Genomic DNA, 22,500 nt, shown 5'->3' on the forward strand with positions numbered 1-22,500 from the left:
ATAACTAGGTTAAATGAAGAGAAAATCAGATTATTCTTAGATAAGAGACCTAGTACTGAATAATTATGGAACACAACATATAGACTACAACCAGGGATGTAGCAGTAAAACATAAGGTGGGTTAATGCTGAACGTTAGTCGAAATGATGAACACTAAATTGGCGTAATGGCTACGTAATGCCTATTCACAAAATAACAAGGTGTGTAAATGAATTATTCTCCAATACAACCCCTGGTTACAACATATAACAGGGTTTTCTGATAAAAATAAATAAAATACTTTTTTTATTTCCATTGTTGGACATAAGACTGTAAAAACACCAGGAAATCAGCTCCAAGTGATTTTAATTTAAGAAATCTGTTCCCAAGTATTCCCACGCTAAATAGAGAGACACGTGATCATATGCAAATGTAAGCAAGATTTGAAATTATTATGTTTTAGTCAAACATTATATATCTGTTTGGGCTTCTTGCAGTCAATTTGCAGTCTACAAATTATTTGTAATTATGTTCCTGCCCCCCACCATCCACTAAATGTATTTATTTTTTTAATAACAAACGGCCCTTGGCTGAATCTAGTTGATGATCCCTGATATTTAAGTTAGACATATGAGGTATTGTCATAACCTACTACCTTCACGCTGGAGAGCATGGACCCAGAGTTCATCCAGGTAGTCCCTGATCCTCCAGCTGAAGGGCATCATGCAGCCGATGTTCTTGTCCAGCCCAATGTAGTTCTGGACCAGGATGGTCTTTGACTCTGAACTGGGACAGGGAGGGAGGGGTTAATGTAGAGTGGAAAGAGAGAGGGAGTTGTTGATTCACTGACATTCTAGAATCAGACCTGACAGAAGACAGCTTCTCTAGTCTAGAACACATAAATATAATTACTAGAAGGGACAAAGCCCCTCAGACCACGGCAATTTGACTGGAATACTCAATATGGCCGCAGGTCCACCCATCGCAGAACAACAACTTGATTAGAAATGGCCGTTCTAGTCATTCTATTTCTATGCTCTCTAGACCAACAACATAACCATTGCTGTGCCAGTATAGTACTTACTTGCGGTCCAGTCTTGTGTAGGGAACCTCGAGTAGTTTGTCGTTCCCAAAGATGTCCAACCAGAGTTTCTTGACCGCCTCTCCAGAGTTGGAGTCCAGCAGAATGTCCAGGTTGCGGTCGCGGTCGATGACAGAGACCAGCTGGGCCAAGAAGGGAATGACCACAGCCTGCACCCTCTTCCATAGGGTGTGTCTGGTACAAAAAGGTAGAAAACAGTTTAGTACAGCCGTTTATTGACAATATGGTACAAGTCAAAATGTATGGTTATTTGGCCAATCAATAATATCTTATGTCCCATAAAGAGATCACTTTTTTAAACTAACTATTTAAGGTCCCTTTGAATTTAGCAAACAGATGAGGATTTGTATTGGTATAAGACGTTTTGAAATCATAGTGGTCACTACTACTACCACCCTGTCTACTGATGGGTAGAACTACTACTACTACCCTGTCTACTGACTGATGGGTAGAACTACTACTACCCTGTCTACTGACTGATGGGTAGAACTACTACCACCCTGTCTATTGTTTACGTATTGTTTAAGTATTGTTACGGCGGAGCCCGGCGAAGCACGAGGCTATCTAGCTAGCGGGTAGCTACTGGTAACGTTTATTGGTTATTATCTGTTTAGTGCAATGGTGGAGAGTGGTTTCCAATGTTAATGTGCTAGCTAATGTGCTAGCTAGCTAGCCAACGTTTAATTTTTTTTGCTGCGTTATGAAAGGAACTTGACACGGACATGAATGATCTGTTTTGTGTGTTAACACACTCTTGGTATGCTAGCTAGCTAGCGGGTAGCTACTGGTAACGTTTATTGGTACTTATCTGTTTAGTGCAACGGTGGAGAGTTGTTTCCAATGTTAATGTGCTAGCTAACCAACGCTTAATTTTTTGCTGTGTTACGAAAGAAACTAGACACGGACATGAATTATCTGTTTAGTGTGTTAACACACTCTTGGTGGTTTGTTGTAACCAAGTATTGGTGCTAAACTGTGTGTTATTGGATGCTAGCATGCTAGTTAGCTATGGCGTCATAGCTAGGCATCGTGGGCTGTTGTGGTTAGTTACTGTGGGTTGGCATTGTTGTTCGGCGGTGCCGGGGGTAGCACGAAGCTAGCTAGCTAGCCGTTCTTCAAACAAGGTCAACACAGTGGCCATTGCTAGCTAGCCAACAGACACGGACACGAATTATCTGCTTAGTGTGTTAACACACTATTGGTGGTTTGTTGTGACCAAGTGTTGGCGCTAAACTGTGTGTTTTTGGATGCAAGTGTTGGTGCTAAACTGTGTGTTTTTGGATGCTAGCATGCTAGTTAGCTATGGTGTCATAGTTAGCTAGCTGAATAAAGTGGGTTGAGTCTATTCCTTTAAACATTGAACCGCTGTGGTTCACAACAATTCTGATTTCTAAAGGTGGAAGTTGGTAGAGTTTTTGTTCGGGTGGTTCAGTGAAACAATTATAGTTGTTAGAAGTAGAAGTTTTTGGTGAGGGAGGCCCTGCTCTCTACTGTCCCAGATGTTTAGTTCATTTCATTCCGATCTCCTCTGCATTATTGTAGCCATTTGCTACAGCCTGTCAACTATGACTCTGCCTATCCCTGTTCTCTCCTCTCTGCACAGGCTACACAAACGCCCCACACCGCGTGGCTGCTGCCTCTCTAACCTGGTGGTCCCTGCACGCACCCCACACCTGGAGTTCCAGGTCTCAGGCAGCCTCTGGAACTGCCGTTCTGCTGCCAACAAAGCTGACTTCATCCCAGCCTATGCTAATCTCCAGTCCCTCGACTTCCTGGCGCTGACGGAAACATGGATTACCACTGAAAACACTGCTACTCCTACTGCTCTCTCCTCGTCTGACCATGTGTTCTCGCATACCCCGAGAGCATCTGGTCAGAGGGGTGGTGGCACAGGAATCCTCATCTCTCACAAGTGGACATTCTCAATTTTTCCCCTAACCCATCTGTCTATCTCCTCATTTGAATTCCATGCTGTCACAGTCACTAGCCCATTTAAGCTTAATATCCTTGTCATCTATCGCCCTCCAGGTTCCCTTGGAGAGTTCATCAATGAGCTTGACGCCTTGATAAGTTCCTTTCCTGAGGATGGCTCACCCCTCACAGTTTTGGGGGATTTCAACCTCCCTATGTCCACATTTGACTCATTTCTCTCTGCCTCCTTCTTTCCACTTCTCTCCTCTTTTGACCTCACCCTCTCACCGTCCCCCCCTACTCACAAGGCAGGCAATACGCTTGACCTCATCTTTACTAGATGCTGCTCTTCTACTAATCTCACTGCAACTCCCCTCCATGTCTCCGACCACTACTTTGTTTCCTTTTCTCTCTCGCTCTCCTCCCACACTACTCACTCTGCCCCTACACAGATGGTAATGCGCCGCCGCAACCTTCGCTCTCTCTCTCCCACTACTCTCTCCTCTTCCATCCTATCATCTCTTCCCTCTGCTCAATCCTTCTCCCTCCAATCTCCTGATTCTGCCTCCTCAACCCTCCTCTCCTCCCTTTCTGCATCCTTTGACTCTCTGTGTCCCCTATCCTCCCGGCCGGCTCGGTCCTCCCCTCCAGCTCCGTGGCTTGATGACTCATTGCGAGCTCACAGAACAGAGCTCCGGGCAGCGGAGCGGAAATGGAAGAAAACTAAACTCCCTGCCGACCTGGCATCTTTTCACTCCCTCCTCTCTACATTTTCTTCATCTGTTTCTGCTGCTAAGGCCACTTTCTACCACTCTAAATTCCAAGCATCTGCCTCTAACCCTAGGAAGCTCTTTGCCACATTTTCCTCCCTCCTGAATCCTCCCCCCCCCCGCCCCCCCCCTCCTCTCTCTCCACTTTGAAAAGAAGGTTGACGACTTTCGATCCTCGTTTGTTAAGTCTAATGACACTGCTGGTCCTACTCACACTGCCCTACCCTATGCTTTGACTTCTTTCTCCCCTCTCTCTCCAGATAAAATCCTGCGACTTGTGACTGCAGGCCGCCCAACAACCTGCCCGCTTGACCCCATCCCCTCCTCTCTTCTCCAGACCATCTCCGGTGACCTTCTCCCCTACCTCACCTCGCTGATCAACTCATCCTTGACCGCTGGCCATGTCCCTTCAGTCTTCAAGAGAGCGAGAGTTGCTCCCCTTCTCAAGAAACCAACACTCGATCCCACTGATGTCAACAACTACAGACCAGTATCCCTTCTTTCTTTTCTTTCCAAAACTATTGAGCGTGCCGTCTTTAGCCAACTCTCTTGCTATCTCTCTCAGAATGACCTTCTTGATCCAAACCAGTCAGGTTTCAGGACTGGTCATTCAACTGAGACTGCTCTTCTCTGTGTCACGGAGGCTCTCCGCACTGCTAAAGCTAACTCTCTCTCCTCTGCTCTTGTCCTTCTAGACCTGTCTGCTGCCTTTGATACTGTGAACCATCAGATCCTCCTCTCCACCCTCTCCGAGCTGGGCATCTCCGGCGCGGCTCACTCCTGGATTGCGTCCTACCTGACCGGTCGCTCCTACCAAGTGGCGTGGCGAGAAGCTGTCTCCGCACCACGTGCTCTCACCACTGGTGTCCCCCAGGGCTCAGTTCTAGGCCCTCTCCTTTTCTCCCTATACACCAAGTCACTTGGCTCTGTCATATCCTCACATGGCCTCTCCTATCATTGCTACGCTGACGATACACAACTAATCTTCTCCTTTCCCCCTTCTGATAACCAGGTGGCGAATCGCATCTCTGCATGTCTGGCAGACATATCAGTATGGATGATGGATCACCACCTCAAGCTGAACCCTGGCAAGACGGAGCTCCTCTTCCTCCCGGGGAAGGACTGCCCGTTCCATGATCTCGCCATCACGGTTGACAACTCCGCTGTGTCCTCCTCCCAGAGTGCGAAGAGCCTAGGCGTGACCCTGGACAACACCCTGTCGTTCTCCGCCAACATCAAGGCGGTGACCCGCTCCTGCAGGTTCATGCTCTACAACATTCGGAGAGTACGACCCTGCCTTACACAGGAAGCGGCACAGGTCCTAATCCAGGCACTTGTCATCTCCCGTCTGGACTACTGCAACTCGCTGTTGGCTGGCCTCCCTGCCTGTGCCATTAAACCCCTACAACTCATCCAGAATGCCGCAGCCCGTCTGGTGTTCAACCTTCCCAAGTTCTCTCACGTCACCCCCCTCCTCCGCACACTCCACTGGCTTCCAGTTGAAGCTCGCATCCGCTACAAGACCATGGTGCTTGCCTATGGAGCAGTGAGGGGAACGGCACCTCCGTACCTTCGGGCTCTGATCAGTCCCTACACCCAAACGAGGGCATTGCGTTCATCCACCTCTGGCCTGCTGGCTCCCCTTCCTCTGCGGAAGCATAGTTCCCGCTCAGCCCAGTCAAAACTGTTCGCTGCTCTGGCACCCCAATGGTGGAACAAGCTCCCTCACGACGCCAGGACAGCGGAGTCACTCACCACCTTCCGGAGACATTTGAAACCCCACCTCTTTAAGGAATACCTGGGATAGGATAAAGTAATCCTTCTACCCCCCCCCCCCCCCCCCCCCAAAAAAATTGTAAAGTGGTTATCCCACTGGCTATAGGGTGAACGCACCAATTGGTGAGTCGCTCTGGATAAGAGCGTCTGCTAAATGACGTAAATGTGCCCCTGAGCAAGGCACTTAACCCTAATTGCTCCTGTAAGTCGCTCTGGATAAGAGCGTCTGCTAAATGACTAAAATGTAAATGTAAATGTCACTAACCTGAATGTCCCCCCTTCCTGCAGTGCGTCAATGTTGGACGCCTCCTTGATGACCCAGTTATTTGAGGACAGTTTGAACGTGTTGTCATCATGGGTCGACAGCAACGAGTGAAGACGTCTCTTCACGGTGCTCAGAAATTCAGCTGTTCATAAACATTCATAGTCTGAGTATAATCATTGTGAATGGAATGCATGTCAATGATCACCCATTGTTGTGCTGTATCCATGCAAGCCCGGGCATGGTAATGCCAGAGAAGTATGGAGATTGCTTGTTGAGCGTCTCAATTTTCAAACTTCTCCGGTGCTAGCACGCACTACTGCTTAAATATAGCGCGCCAATGGGTAAGCAGTTACTGAGAATAGGTCTAAACAGCAATAATAACAATAGATGTATTTTATATAGCGCTTATTACCGCAAGAAAAATCTTTCAAGTCGCTTAAAAAAATAAATTTAAAAAAAACAATGAGTACTATAGGAGTATTGCTCTTACCTCTTATTTCCTGGTTGTCAGTCAGGAGTGTGAGCAGGATCTCCACTCTCCTGGTGCTACGGACTCCTCCCTCCAGCTGGTCTCGGAGCATGCCCACTGCGCTCTGCACACAGCTACGTACCAGAGCAGTGGTGTCCACAACTCTCCCCCAGCTCTGCAGTAGGAACATGGTCAAAGACACATGAAACACGACGAAGGTGTTCTAAAACAACATGGGTTACAGTGCATTCGGAAAGTATTCAGACCCCTTGACTTTTCCACTTTGTTACGTTACAGCCTTATTCTAAAATTGATTTTTTTTTTTTATAATCACAATACCCCATAATGACAAAGCAAAAACAGGTATAGAAATTTTAGCAAATGTATTAAAAAAATAAAATAATGAAAAACCTTATTTACATACAGTAAGTATTCAGACCCTTTGCTATGAGACTCGACATTTGAGCTCAGGTGCATCCTGTTTCCATTGATCATCCTTGAGATGTTTCTACAACTTGAAGTCCACCTGTGGTAAATTCAATTGATTGGACATGATTTGGAAAGGCACACACCTGTCTATATAAGGTCCCACAGTTGACAGTGCATGTCAGAGCAAAAACCAAGCCTTGAGGTCGAAGGAATTGTCCGTAGAGCTCCGAGACAGGATTGTGTCGAGGCACAGATCTGGGGAAGGGTACCAAAACATTTCTGCAGCATTGAAGGTCCCCAAGAAAACCTGGCATCATCCCTACGGTGAATCATGGTAGTGGCAGCATCATGCTATGGGGATGTTTTTCAGCAGCAGGGACTGGGAGACTAGTCAGGATCAAGGGAAAGATGAACGGAGCAAAGTACAGAGAGATCCTTGATGAAAACCTGCTCCAGAGCGCTCAGGACCTCAGACTGGGATGAAGGTTCACCTTCCAACAGGACAACGACCCTAAGCACACAGCTAAGACAACGCAGAAGTGGCTTCAGGACAAGTCTCTGAATGTCTTTGAGGGGCCCAGCCAGAGCCCGGACTTGAACACGATCAAACATCTCTGAAGAGACCTGAAAATAGCTGTGCAGCAATGCTCCCCATCCAACCTGACCGAGCTTGAGAGGATCTGCAGAGAAGAATTGGAGAAACTCCCCAAATACAGGTGTGCCAAGCTCGTAGCGTCATACCCAAGAAGACTCAAGGCTGTAATCGCTGCCAAAGGTGCTTCAACAAAGTACTGAGTAAAGGGTCTGAATACTTATGTAAATGTGATTTCCAGTTTTTGTATTTTATACATTTGCAAACATTTCTAAAAACCTGTTTTTGCTTTGTCATTATGGGGTATAGAGGGTAATCCATTTTAGAACAAGGCTGTAACGTAACAAAATGTGAAAAAAGTCAAGGGGCTGAATACTTTCCAAATGCACTGTATGTACACTAAAACAACATGGGTTATGTACATATGTACGATATTTAAAATGGTGCTACACACAGGATTGTTTTAAATTTTTGCATTGTAATTTCAGAAAATGTTGATAATTTATCTGCCGCTAATAGCGGAATGATAGTGTTTTACAGTCAAACCCTACCAGAGGAAGTCCAACATACAGAATGCCAAAACAATATTGTAGCAACTATTAAACACCTAAATGTTAGTCTAACATCAAAGTCCATCCACATTTAAACAATGACATTATATCTGTTTCTAATGCTATATACTGTAGACCTGTCATATAGGACCTTTCAACCAAAAATAGGATTGTTTCTACACCGTTTGCACAATTTCAGTTTATGTGAGATGACTAGTGTAGGGAATCTAGCAAATCTGATTCAGCTAGTTAAGGTCTTGTTGAGCAGCTAATAAGTAGAATCAGGTGTGTTAAATTATGATTGGACTGAAAACCCACAGGACGGTAGATCTCCAGGAAGAGGGTTGGGCAGCCCTGCCCTACACTACTCAGTGCTTGTTTTCTTACATAAACTGAAATTGAGCGAACTGTGTAGAATTGTAGCAACCAGGAAATGACATTCGCACTATATAACACAACCACAAAGTCAGAATGGCAATCCCATTTTGACAACGGATGCCCCTCTGGCAGGAGAAATCAATAGGCGAATATCACAGCCAATCACAACACTGGTGGGTAAGTAATACTGTAAAACTCACTGTTTGGTCTTCGTGTTCCAATTCCTGCTGCTCTGTCTCAGTGTACATGTCATCTACTTCCATAGCTGTGCACAAACATAGAAGGCTCTTAACTATGTTGACAGGTACTTCATTCTGAAGAAGTGTATCAGTATGAAGACATTGTCATTATTATCAAAACAAGTGTAAAAGGTAATTCACCTTCAGGCTCATCCTTCTTCTCCTCAAACAGTTGACTGATGGTAAGGTTTCTCAAGGCTTTGATATCTGACACAATATCTTTAGATCTTCTGAGGTCATCTATATGAACTGACCTCCAGGGGTCTATGGGATTTTAAAAAATGTATAACTTAATGAAAAAAATATATACATATATTTCAATCTCAGATTATCTTTTGTACACGTATACCATTTCAACATGTTCTAAAGCTGTAAAATGTTGGAACCAACGATAACCTCACCTCCATGAAATCCAACATAGGATGTCCCTCCTTCCATTCTTGGCAGTTTAGTAATGAAGTAGACGAAGACCTTGCCTCCCATCTCCTCTTGTCTTGATTTGTTGATTTCATTGATGGCAGAATATCTGAAATGAATTAGATAAATTATTAAGATAGAATCCGATTTAGTTGTATGTATTTATCAAATTAAATGTATTCCAGACTTCACTTACTTGGCGGAGGCAATGAGATTTGCACTGTGCGACGCTTCATCAAAATCTGACTGAATGATCAGTATTTTGTTGCCAGATGTATTCTCTCTCCCATTTCCAGACTTGAGGAAATGCCTAAGAAGAGAGCAATGTTTTTAACCTGACCAAAAGCTTTCAACTCAACGGCTAATGGATAATCAATAAAGCATTATGAGGATGAACTAAAACGTGTCAAACCTGATCTTCTTGAGGAAGGAGTGCTCAGTGTCAAACTGCTGAAGAGAGAGAAGCTCGACATTGTGCACAACCTCTTCCAGTGGTCCAATATCTGATGCTGTTAAAAGTCTGGAAAAGGTGGTCACCTGGGAAAGTTCAAATAAGAAATTAGCACTATATAAACAAACGTTTAATAAGAGTTGCAAAATGTAATATCCCAAAGTTCCCAGGGTTTTCAGAAATTTCTGGAACGTTTCTTGAATTTTTAAAGCCTACTTTTGATTGTGATGAAAAAAATGGTTACCTCTGTGAAGGAGGAATGGCATTGCTCGTCTTGTTGAGTGTGAGAGAAGATGAAGTCGGCCAAAGAGCTGTTCTTCTGGTCCTCAAAGTAGACCCTGGCCAGATGTTCACTCTCCACCCGGGGGAGACCAGTGCAGTCCAACCGAACCACCGAGTCTGGAGTGGCACAATTCAGAAGGATCAGTTTGGCCTCATCCAGGACTCTTCTTTGGGGGTCAGAAATGTCTGTCTCGCCCCTCTGTTTCTCTGTCATTTGGAGGACCACCGAAGCACATGTGTCGTAATGGAAGCCAATGAAAACGTCAGGAGGTAGGTACTTGTATGTCTGGGGGGCCATGGAGTGTTGGTTATTAAGGGCCACAAACTGCCCAACCCATTTCTCCAACTCTACAACAACTGCTCTTTGTTCCTCCTTGAGAACTGTATGGATGTCCAGATAGTGCTTCTCAAGCCTGTTGATGAGAGGGATTGGAAACTGTTTGTAGACCACCTCTTTCTCCTCAATGACAATCAGCCTGAAGTCTTTGTGCACTCTACATTTGACACGATGTGTCCCCAGTCCCAGGTCAACGTACTTCTGTCCTCCCAAGCAGACGTAGTACTGGTTCAGAGCATCGTAGAGACTTTCGTAGAGGTTCTGCAAGTTCAGGAGCACAACGGTTTGACCGGTTTCCATGCAGATCTTGACTCGGTTGATGTTGCGGCAGATCTGGGTGTACTCTTGGTCCTTGGGGAAGCTAGACCCGAAGATAATCTCTGGCTGGCAGCTCTCGGAGAAGAAGGTCTGCTGCAGGATCTGTAGGGCTGCATAGTTCTTGGTCAGAACTAGCAAGTAGCGGCATTCTTCCTCCTGGCCAATCGCTGAAATGTTTTGTCTCACAAGATCGATGGCGCTGGTGCTCTCCAGATTCAGGTTGATCTGTATTTTCTGGAGCCTTTTGGTGAAGACCGTGACTGCATCCACGTCGTCCCTGCCACTGAAGTTCCTGAGGACCGCCTCCACAATCTTCTCTGCACTAGGCCTCTGTTCGGAGGCCTTGGTCACCGCGAAAATCATCTTGATCAAGCTGTAGTAGTCACGCAAACCAAAGAAACCTTTCCCCTGTTTATGGCAGATGTTTAGGTAGGCCCTGGCAAAGGGTTGGAAGAAATCCCTGACCTTCTCCAAAATCATTGTGTCAGACGAGCATATGCCTTTAGCGCTCTCAATCAGCTCTTTCTCGTCGGGGTCGCCACGTGAGACGAAAATGCCTCTATTCATCTTCGCAGGATCCAAAGCCCAGTTGGAGATGCCGATGAATCCAACCTTTTTGTGCGGTAGCGGCTCATCATCGATGCATCCCTCTTCTAGCAGAGGATGGAGGGTTTTCAGGGGCATTTTGGGAGAATCCTCGGCCAAGCCAATCTCATCCAGCACCACCACAGATATATACTCCTTCAGGTTCTTCCCCTCTTGGAAGCGACCACATTGCTTGAACGTGTTGATGATGCCCTCTGGTGTGGAGTGAGGGCTGCACTGGAAGGACACCAGGTGAATCTGCTTCAGCCTTTTGTAGAGGTCAGAGTGTGCGGCTTGGCCCTGCATGGCATCTGCCACCAAGGTTTTAGACAGAGATTTTGAACTCCCAGGTTTCCCCACCAAGAACAGGGGGATTCTCAGCTCTATACAGACCACCATCATGAAGACATTCTCTTTCAGAGCGTTGTTTCGTGCAATAGTTTCACCCAGGGGCACTCCGCTCAGAAGGAGATCCTGCATGAGGGAGATCTCCTGCATCACTTTGAATGGGGTGTAGGATTCAGTGAGGTATTTGCAGATTCTCTGTCTGTACTTGTCCTTGTTTTCCAAGCAGGCGTGGTAGCATACTCCCAGAGCCATCACTACAGACCACAAGACTGGGTCTCTTGCTTCTGGCTCCCTCTTGTTCCTCTCAGCGTTTTGATTTCTCTGATACTGATTTAGCTCAGCAAGCAGCATCGCATGGTTTTTGTAGAACCACACAAAGGCTTGCATGCAACGTTCCACGTCCCTCAGACTTACAAAGCTACATTCGTCTTTCCTTGTCCGCATGTACCTCTGCGAAGCAGACAGGACATCCGCGATCAACCTGGTGTACGCTATATCGATCGTGTTGGTCTCAACCACCCTCTGGACAATCTGCTGGATGTACATTTTTTCAGTGTGATCGTTGAGCTGTCCAAAGTCCCACACCAGAGGTATCATGCTGGGGGGCAAGGCCTGGACTCTGTACACCAACTGGCGGAGAGGGATAGAGCCCAGCTTCTCATCAGTCTCTTCAGCTCTGACTCGATATCCCAGTCCAGCAGACTCCAACCTCTGAATCATCTCGTCAGTGTGTTTTCTGTAAGGGTTGCACGCGGCGATGATCTGCAAGCCGCAATGGGGCACCAAACACTCTCCCTCCACTGTATTATCACAGAGGACTTCCTTGATACTGCTAATGGCTTCAGTGGTGTTGGCTTCGTCAAAGAAGAGTACAGAGTCAAAGCCGTAGTCTTGTTTGTTGGTGAACGCAATGGCTTCTGCTTCCCGGACTTTGGTGTAGATCATGTCTGAGCTGGTTCCACCGTGAACTTTGACTAGCTTCATGTTCTCCGTGGCCACTCCGCTCCTCCTAAGCTCACAGAGGAATTTAATGAGCCTTGTCTTCCCACAGCCTGTCTCCCCCATGATTATGACTGGGATGCCACACCTGAACCGCATGTGGATGGCCAGCATCTTCAGTATGTTGTCGGTGGTGAGCTCATACGTTTCGTCAGGATCAAGAGGCCACTGGATTCCCAAGACGTTGCAAAGGCGTTCAATCTTCTCCCCTCTGGGCAGTTGGTCAAAGTCGATGTTGAAAGGGACTCTCTGTAGCGTCAGACCCTCGTACAGCTCTCTGGTCATGATGTCTCTTTTGATCACCCTTCTTGTGGATGGATCGATGGCGTCAACAGAGTTCTGTTCATTGGGCTGAAGATGGAAGCCAATGAAGGTCATGGACACATGGTCATCGTTGAAGAAGATGTACGGATGTGGTTCTGACTCCCATCTCTTCCTGATCCGGAAGGGAGCCAAGTCTTCATCGCTGACCCCAGTCAGGTCCATTTGCTGCCTCCCGGGGCTCTGGTCAGAGATGCTGAGGGACGGAGTGGCAAAGTCCTTGGCCATCAGAATCATGAAGTCCACCACAAAGTTCTTGAAACCCTGGAGGGTGTCCCCGGTGAAAGAGGCATCACAAAAGACTGACGTCTCACAGTCTTGTAGTTGAAGGTTTAGGAACCATGCGAAATTCCTTAACTCGGCCCACGATGGGTCTATTATGCCACAGAACATAAAGAGCATCTGTAGACATTCTACATAGGTGCCTTCCACTCCATTGTACATGAAGGTGTCCAGGTCGATATGATTATGGAAACGCGTCAGATACTGGTAGGGTCGTTGGTACGCTTCACTCCTGAACTCTTCGTCATCCATTAATGGGTCTTCAAGCTTTACAAAGGAGGGGTCTTCTAGCATCCTCATTTCCAGATCTAGAACCTCTTTTGGTGGGCGGCAGAAGACATTTGGGAACACATCCAGGAATGTGGAGTTGGCACTTGCATTCTGTAAAGAAATAAAGTGTGAAGAACGAAAGTGAGAGTGTGCTTTTTCTCTTATCACAATCAAAATGTATGGGATTTAACACCAAGGAACTAAATATTTACTGTTCTTGGGCCATTTCTGGGCAAGTTCCCTGTTGACTGTAGGATCTCAATGACGTAAAGCTGCTTGTTGCTGCATTTCCACATCCTTCCCTCAGAATCCATCAAATATCCCAAGACCAACAGTTTGAAGAGAAACTCATAGAGGCCTTTCTGCACCTGTTGATAAATACAAAAAAAAGAAGAAGAATTTCATCAAAATATCACAGAACGAATTAGCATGGATAAACATTCTATCAAAAATAGTTAAAGTATCACTAAGCAAGTCATAATGACCAATAGGCTACAGAATATTTACTGAAGATGTGACATCGAAGTGGAAGATGGTGAGCTCTTTCAACTTGGGGGTATTCAGCAGAGACTGAAGAATGACATTCTCATCAACCCTTGGCTCGATCAAGCGGATGCATTTCAGCAGTGAAGGCTTCTTGGTGGAGTGTTTCAGTTTTTCATACAGCCTCTTGATGTAAAGGGACTTACCTGAAAGTGTGAAGAACATGTCATTATTTTGAGCATAAATCCAGCAGAGAAGTAGGATATATCAAACCACCAATTCAATGATCAACAAAAGAGTATACATAAACTGAAGGCCAAATATACTCACCAACTCCAGCTCTACTGGACAACACAACTCCAACAAACAGTCTGTCCTTGAACACAGCAGCAGCACTGCTCTGATCTGACGGGACAGTGTAGTGTTTGTTGAGGTATCTCTGGATACCGCTCAGGGGTTCCTGGGGCACCATGTGCAACCTGTACTGGCTGAAGGCCGAGGGAAGGTAGGCATGCTCTCGGTCCGAGCTGCAGATGATCACGAGCCTGTAGTCCTTCCTGCTCTGCATTTTGATTCGCTGGAAAAAGCTCTCCACTTTGGAGCTGACGTCGTAGCTCAGCTGATCTCCGTAGAGCATGGTGTAGATCTTCTGTCCTCTGTACCCGGCAGTGAGGCAACGTCTGAGGAACAGCTCCACCTGCTCGTAAGGCATGAAGGAGCTGCACAGTAGGACCTCATCGTATGTGGGCAGCGGCTCGTGTTTGCTGCTCATGTAAATGGAGATGCAAGCCGTCAGGATCTCGTCGTGTGGGGAAACTATGAGGTTTGGACTTCCGATAGCCAGGCCCTTGGGCATCAGTCTTTCAATGCTTTTGACTTTATTCTCATCAGTCATGTCTCCTTCATTCTCATCACCTATGTTGGTCAGAATTTCTAACAGTCTTCCAAAGCTTCGGACATCGAGAGTGTCTGGGAGGAAACTCTTCATGTCTCTCATGTAGGCGTTCCACATCAAGTCCAACTTTCCTGAGCCGCTAATGTGCTCCACAAGACTTGGAAGATCGTCTGAAGAGAGATTAAACTCTCTAATGAAATCTGGACCTCCCTGTGCACTGCTCGGCACCTCAACAAAAGTCTGGAAGTCAATGTCCTCATTTTGCTCAGGTGGGTTAGTGAGGATCTCGTATTGGAGTGTGTGCCAGGTTTGCCTAAGATCAGAAGCCGTGCAGTTGGGTTTGACGAAGGAAAGCATCATGAGAACTTGGTCCTCCAAATTCGACACATTCTGCTGAGTGAGCTTACTGCACAGGTATACGATCTGCTCAGCGGTGTAGTAGTTCAGGTAGTAATTGTGGGATCTTTGTTTGTCCATGAAGTCATTCCAGTACTTCAGACACTTCTCCATCTTCCTGCACAGCTCGGGAAGCTGTTCCACGATGCTGCCCTCCACCATAATCACACTTACAATGCTGCCAAGGTTGAAGTCCATGATGATCCCGGCGTCTTGGCTGAGGGAACTACAGTTGATGTTGGCCTCCCAGTGTCTGAAAAGGGGGTTCCCAGCTGTGAACAGGGCAATGAATGCCACAGCTAGCCTCTGGACACTGGCAAAAACCTGAGGAAAAGTACAAAGTGAATCCTTGTTTTATAACAGCCCATACCAAATGCTCCTCTCTGCTATAACTATATGACTAAAACAACATAGCAGTATATTTACCAAGCTCACCTTAGAGAAGAGGCTTCAACCTCAACTGACTTGCCTGGTTAAATAAATGTTAAATTAAAGACAAAGATACAGAAAGACTACAGTACCTCTGCAAACTGGTCCACCTCACACTGGCCCTGGTCCCCTTTCCCGGACATGAGCATGAGTTTGTTCTGCAGTTCCCGCAGGTCCTCCAGGGAGTAACGGCGCATCTCATGGCCCTCGTCGTGCTCCTCTGGGATCTGCAGTTTCAGGGCCGTGTCCAGGCTCAACTGGAAGGACAAACAGACAAAAATACTGTCGAAGCATGGCACTGTAGAACTAGGATGTCATTATTCTACTCCACTGAAGTTTTATTCTAAAAGTTTTAACCGAACTTCAAAGCATAGGTAAGCAGTTGGAACAAAGTCCTGGCTAAAATGAACATGAGTAACAGCTGATAGTTTCAACCATCTTGAAAATAAACTCAAAGTTACACAACTGTATATTCTATGGCTTATTGTTCAGGCCTACCTTCTTTTGGTTCTGGGCACTGATTATGTAGATTCCTTTACTGTTGATGGCTGATGCTAAGGAGAGAGAGGATAGTTCCACAGATCCATGGCTGTCCTTCACAGTCTTCAACCACTCAAGGTGGCGCGCTGTGTCACGCTGCAATAAGGACATTCACAGTCAGGTAGTTTTCCACTTTTAAAGGGATAGTTCACTTTTTGAAGTTTTGGCTTATTTAAAAGGTAGGTTGAAAATAAGTTAGATATCAAACTCTCACCAGCTTCTTTGGGATGTTGTTGTCATTGTCCAATGCCCTCCACAGCTTCTTCAGCACCTCCTTGAAGGCCTGAAAACCGGAGTCTGGCTTCAGTTCGTACAGCATCGGGGAGTAACCCAGGACGGCGTCGTGGAAACAGGCCACACGGTCCACGTCGAGGTCATTCTCCCCAGCAGAGATGGAGGCCAGGTCAACAAACACTTTAAGCTCGTTTATATCTGGAATAATGCACAACAGACTGATTAATCCAATTCAATAGCACTACATTTATCCCACAATGGGTAATTTGTAGACAGGCAGTTTGGATACAGAATAACAAATAACATGATGAGACCTCATGATAATCACATGAAACATGTGACTATCTATTTTCAATAGATACAGTTAGTGACTGATTATTCAAACAAAGCTTATTTAACCCAGATGATACTCCATCAGCCAATTTACCTTCAAGAGCCTCTTTAACCCAGATGACAAAGTTTTTCCTGAGGCCGAGCTCCTGGAGGCACAGTCTGCGGGGCTCTGTGATGTCCACCAGAACCAGCTTTGTCTGCATCAGGTCGTTGTCAATACGATCTAGGTGCTCCCTCTTAAAGTCCTCATGCGTCTGACAACAGAGAAACACCGAATTTGTTTGAGTATTGTTTGTTATACCACTACTTGGTTCTGATTGGCTGAAGGTTTAACACAGTGTAGTTCTAGCCAAAATGCCTTATTAACGTTCCATATCATACAGAAAACCGAACACACATCCTGGCAATGTTAGCTTCAGATAACTTTGGTTGGGATTCAAACAAATCACACTGCACCGACAACGCACCTGACAATGTCCTTGACATTCTGCAAGATAATATTTAATGGTAAACGCCACGGGTGTCAGCTCAAACATAAATTACCTTTTTTAATTAAAGTGCAGTGCAATGTCGGCGCAATGCAGTTTGTTAGCTAGCTAGCATTAATTTGTTAAATCAACTTTTGACGAGCGCTGTCATTTTCGGCAGTGGTGGCCAGGACATACGTACATTTTTGGTATATATTGTAAACTAGCTAGAAAGCTGATACAATGTTGCCTATTGGCAAAAGCAAACTTGCTAACATTTTCTATGTTTGAGAGGTAGCTTAGGACAGTTGGCTGGCTAGAATAAGTTTATTACCAAGGTAACTAGTGTCATTTACATTTACATCATTTAGCAGACGCTCTTATCCAGAGCGACTTACAAATTGGATATGTATGTATCATGACTTGCCCTCATAGGTTGAGGATCAAACATTCCTGCTAGGCAAAGGTTTGAACACCCCCTTTCCTTGGGGCCAGTTTTATGACTTAACAGCCAGTCATAAATAGTTTGCAGAAAAGGACTCCTTTTGGTCTCTAGTATGGGAAGAAAGAATTTCCCTGTGAGACAAAGGAAGTCTTCCCGCTAAGACTCCAACATCCAAAAGTGGATAATGAAACAATATTCCTACTTAAAAGAATGTGGGAAATGGTCAGTGGGGATCTAAAGAATAATCATGTCATATTGTTGATTATTTTGTGATGTCATTAAGGATGGTATCAAGTAATAACTGTAACTCAGAAAGTGTACATATTCTATCTATCAAGTTTACATCTAAATGTTGTATAAAATATATGATTAAGTATGAGAGTATTTTGGTGAAGATAGGAATGTGATTTTAGTCTTCTAACGAGATAATCGTTTTTCATATAAACTACGCACAGTGACTACTCACGCCCCGAGTGACATCAGAGATCGTGTAAACATGATGGAAGCCCCTTTTACCCCGAGTGCATAAAAAGCCTTGAAAAACAAATCAACCTTTAGGCCAGCAGATGTGAAGTGTGAGCCAAACATTGCAAATGGTTGAATTTCTACCAGACCAGTAAGCCCCACGGCTTAAAATAGTTGACACTCTACAAGACCAAGAAGCGTGAAGCTGAAGCTACACGTTACAAAATGGTTAGACTAGAAAGACCAGAAAACGTGAGACATTGTCCACACGTTTGAAATGGAGAAACTCTGAAACTCTCAACCTCTACACGAGGTGAAGAAGACGACAATGCACTAGACCTTATCATTTCAGTCTGCAGCTGGCATGTATAGTCGTCTAGAGAACTTTCACTAAAGACACGAAGTGGGAAGGACAATCCCTCTCCGACAACCGCTGGTACATCTGAAGTATCCATTCTAACCAGTACTACGACCAGAAACTCTACCAATTACATTGGGATCTCTGGTGGGCAAACCAGAGTCCTACATCATCAACTCAACTATCGAGGACAGCTACACGTAAATACATGTTGCATTTCTAATCTGAAAGAGCGTTAATAGGGTGCATAAGATTTATGACTACTGTGAGCATAGTCTCCAAAGTAACCACGATAGTTTGAATCTGTCTCTCCCTTCCACTCTGACCCTCCTTCTACCCAAGCAGTCATGTGATTGTTAGTCCAGTCCACTAGGCACCTGTTTTCATTGTATTACGTTAGTAATCAATAACCTGTGTTTGTATTGTGTTATTATTTAGTTAGTAAATAAATAATTAAGCCAATTTGTGTATTGCTGATTCATCAATAAGGTTAGGGTTCTTGCAGGTTCCAGGATTATGCGACATTCAGAATGAGACTGATAAGAGGTCATTATTTAATAAGTGACTGTTATCGATATAACATATTTATCTTCTAAGAGTTTAATTCGGGAGATGGTAACTCGTTAAACAACTTCTTCCGTGGTGCCCCAAATTCCTAATGAGTTAATTGTTACATTATTAATTTAATCAAGTGACAATTAAACATAGATAGGTGATTCGATAAATAACAGTCATACATTAAAGTAAGTCACGTAACGACACTAGCTGCCTAGCTACGTCAGTGAATGTGCAGAAAAGAGGTAGACATTTGTTTTAAACCAGTGACAACAAATAAATGAAACAGCAATTCACACCAACTCACAACTTCAAGCAGTGTCTGCAGGACTTGGAAGTTGCCTTGAAGGTTCAGAGTCTGCTTGACCAGCATGATGACCTGAGCCGACTCCACAGCCAGGTGAAGCTCGTGGTACTGCTCAATCTGCTGCACCCTTCTCTGGATCCACTGTTTGTTATCTGACTTGTCATTTCTGCACATGATATCCAAGTCCTGAGCCAGCTCTTCGTACTTGCCTCTGTAGGCCTTGAAGAGAGTATCGACCTCTTCGAGCAGAAGGCTGCCGTTCTTCAGGCATTTGTAGATCTCAACGTACTTAGCATAGCAAGGCAGAAAAATATCGCTGTGTATTTCGTCTGGTCCTACGAAGTAGTCGACCGATTCCGCCGGTTCTTCATGGTCTTCGTCATATCCATCTCTCCTGGCAAGGTCTTGGGCCTGTTTCTCCCAGCACAACTTGAAGATGTAGCTGTCTTTGAATGTGTGCAGAACCCCTGCCATCTCTCTCACGTCGTCATCGAGTTCGAAGAAGGTGACCACACCGGCCATCGGAGAGGAAAGCTGGTCAAACGGATGGACCTCCATGAATTGGTCCAGGGTCATGGCCTCGATGTTGGTCTGTAGTCTCTCTTCCAAGCCTTCAAAGTCAACTGCAACATAGAGGGATAAAGTATGAAAATTATTAGGACCACTGTTCAGACCAACCAAACACAACCTTCCCTGGAAAGATTTGACTTTCATTCACCCATTACTTTTCAAACACATTCACAGATTTGCTTAGCAGCACACACACCTACCTATGACATGTTCCTGTAGTTTGCGGCTCATGGTAAGCAGGACTTCCACCAGCTCCTTCTCATGGTAGACAGCTTTCACCTCCTCCTGCCTACACAGTAGCAGCCTTTTCATGGGGGCGCTGTCCTTGTAGCGCTCATTCTCCGAAAGACAGTCTGCATCGAGATCAAAATACACATTTCATAAGCAAACAGCAAGCACTAAGATAATTTAAAAAAGAAAGCCTTTATCAATATTATGAAATCCTTTCATATGAACAAAGAACTTGGGTTGCAAAATTATGGAAACGTTCCAAAAGTGCTCCATATTTTTTTATAAACCCGGTTGGGGAATTCCCAGTTGAAATAATCTTCCAACCAGGATTTCTGAAGAAGCTGGAAACGTAAGGAACGTTTTCAACCCAACAAAGCACAACCTTACATTACCTATTTTCAGCAGCTCTGTGAAAGTATCCCTCTTCTCCAAGACGGAGTTGAGCAGTTTGATCCGGATGTTTCCGTGGACCAGCTGGTTGGAGATGGCAGTGAAGGACGAGATCGCTACAGTCATCCTTTCCCTGGCTTCTTCAGAGAGCTGGTCAATCAGCTTTTCATCTGCAACTAAAACCACATACGATTTACATTACAATATGGGGTAAAAGCAGCACACTGAATACTGAAACAAGATAGGTTAAATGCTTGAGACAGTTACAGGACTCAATTTTAAACCACTGAGATCACAAAAACTCTTATAACACAACATACATTTGAGCTCCAAAAACTTCACCAGGTCTGGGACACAGTGATGGCCAAAGACCGCCAGAAGAGGAGAGTCTATGTTTGCGGCACCATACGGCAGCCAAAAACATCATGCAATCGGAACATACACTAAAACAGGTCCATTAAATAGACTGATTGAAGAACAGTAAATAGACTGATGGAAGTACCATGTAGCTGGAAGATGTTCTTGGCGGCTGTCCAGGAGAGCAGATGTTGAAAGACCACCTCGTCTTCTTCGTGGTAATCCCCACGCTCGTTTCTCGGCCAGGACTTCTGGATGATAGCGGAGATGAGTTTGCCAAACTTCCAGTTGATCCTGAACCGGTCAAAGAGTTTACCCTCGGACTTGCTCTGTGTGAGAAGAAAAAACATTGAAGAGATTGAGATTTATACAGTATATGAATTACTAAAATAAGAGATTAGGCATATGTCTTAGCCAACTTCTTCATCAAGGTTTATTTTCCATTTAATTCAGAAGCGGTTGAGTTTCATAAAGGCATAACATTTTATAAGTAGATGTATAAAATGTTATATGGGTTCATACCTACTTATAAAAAGGTAATTATATACACTGCTCAAAAAAATAAAGGGAACACTTAAACAACACAATGTAACTCCAAGTCAATCACACTTCTGTGAAATCAAACTGTCCACTTAGGAAGCAACACTGATTGACAATACATTTCACATGCTGTTGTGCAAATGGAATAGACAACAGGTGGAAATTATAGGCAATTAGCAAGACACCCCCAATAAAGAAGTGGTTCTGCAGGTGGTGACCACAGACCACTTCTCAGATCCTATGCTTCCTGGCTGATGTTTTGGTCACTTTTGAATGCTCTAGTGGTAGCATGAGACGGAGTCTACAACCCACACAAGTGGCTCAGGTAGTGCAGCTCATCCAGGATGGCACATCAATGTGAGCTGTGGCAAGAAGGTTTGCTGTGTATGTCAGCGTAGTGTCCAGAGCATGGAGGCGCTACCAGGAGACAGGCCAGTAGTACATCAGGAGACGTGGAGGAGGCCGTAGGAGGGCAACAACCCAGCAGCAGGACTGCTACCTCCGCCTTTGTGCAAGGAGGAGCAGGAGGAGCACTGCCAGAGCCCTGCAAAATGACCTCCAGCAGGCCACAAATGTGCATGTGTCTGCTCAAACGGTCAGAAACAGACTCCATGAGGGTGGTATGAGGGCCCGACGTCCATAGGTGGGGGTTGTGCTTACAGCCCAACACCGTGCAAGACGTTTGGCATTTGCCAGAGAACACCAAGATTGGCAAATTCGCCACTGGCGCCCTGTGCTCTTCACAGATGAAAGCAGGTTCACACTGAGCACATGTGACAGAGTCTGGAGACGCCGTGGAGAACGTTCTGCTGCCTGCAACATCCTCCAGCATGACCGGTTTGGCGTTGGGTCAGTCATGGTGTGGGGTGGCATTTCTTTGGGGGGCCGCACAGCCCTCCATGTGCTCGCCAGAGATAGCCTGACTGCCATTAGGTACAGAGAGGAGATCCTCAGACCCCTTGTGAGACCATATGCTGGTGCGGTTGGCCCTGGGTTCCTCCTAATGCAAGACAATGCTAGACCTCATGTGGCTGGAGTGTGTCAGCAGTTCCTGCAAGAGGAAGGCATTGATGCTATGGACTGGCCCGCCCGTTCCCCAGACCTGAATACAATTGAGCACATCTGGGACATCATGTCTCGCTCCATCCACCAACGCCACGTTGCACCACAGACTGTCCAGGAGTTGGTGGATGCTTTAGTCCAGGTCTGGGAGGAGATCCCTCAGGAGACCATCTGCCACCTCATCAGGAGCATGCCCAGGCGTTGTAGGGAGGTCATACAGGCACGTGGAGGCCACACACACACACACACACACACTACTGAGCCTCATTTTGACTTGTATTAAGGACATTACATCAAAGTTGGATCAGCCTGTAGTGTGGTTTTCCACTTTAATTTTGAGGGTGACTCCAAATCCAGACCTCGATGGGTTGA

At 45.5% G+C, this 22,500-nt stretch overlaps 1 protein-coding gene across 1 annotated transcript in view; it reads right to left on the reverse strand.

Moving 5' to 3' along the window:
- LOC311104475 (E3 ubiquitin-protein ligase rnf213-alpha-like) overlaps positions 1–22,500 on the reverse strand; it is a 69,981-nt gene that overhangs the window by 22,280 nt on the left and 25,201 nt on the right. The window contains exons 17-37 of the mRNA XM_084146324.1: positions 20,672–20,855; positions 20,172–20,345; positions 19,749–19,901; positions 18,979–19,601; positions 16,476–16,635; positions 16,029–16,246; positions 15,773–15,910; positions 15,367–15,531; positions 13,885–15,169; positions 13,579–13,760; positions 13,284–13,439; positions 9,574–13,182; positions 9,291–9,415; positions 9,075–9,188; positions 8,863–8,987; positions 8,603–8,725; positions 8,423–8,487; positions 6,294–6,447; positions 5,804–5,945; positions 1,064–1,255; positions 635–765 (exon numbers count right to left, since the gene is read on the reverse strand). Of these exons, the coding sequence (XP_084002450.1) occupies positions 635–765; positions 1,064–1,255; positions 5,804–5,945; positions 6,294–6,447; positions 8,423–8,487; positions 8,603–8,725; positions 8,863–8,987; positions 9,075–9,188; positions 9,291–9,415; positions 9,574–13,182; positions 13,284–13,439; positions 13,579–13,760; positions 13,885–15,169; positions 15,367–15,531; positions 15,773–15,910; positions 16,029–16,246; positions 16,476–16,635; positions 18,979–19,601; positions 19,749–19,901; positions 20,172–20,345; positions 20,672–20,855 (8,218 nt within the window). The remainder of the gene's footprint in view (positions 1–634; positions 766–1,063; positions 1,256–5,803; positions 5,946–6,293; positions 6,448–8,422; positions 8,488–8,602; positions 8,726–8,862; positions 8,988–9,074; positions 9,189–9,290; positions 9,416–9,573; positions 13,183–13,283; positions 13,440–13,578; positions 13,761–13,884; positions 15,170–15,366; positions 15,532–15,772; positions 15,911–16,028; positions 16,247–16,475; positions 16,636–18,978; positions 19,602–19,748; positions 19,902–20,171; positions 20,346–20,671; positions 20,856–22,500) is intronic.

This window comes from Coregonus lavaretus (assembly GCF_964263955.1).
Source record: "Coregonus lavaretus genome assembly, chromosome: 28".
Lineage (NCBI taxonomy): Eukaryota > Metazoa > Chordata > Actinopteri > Salmoniformes > Salmonidae > Coregonus > Coregonus lavaretus.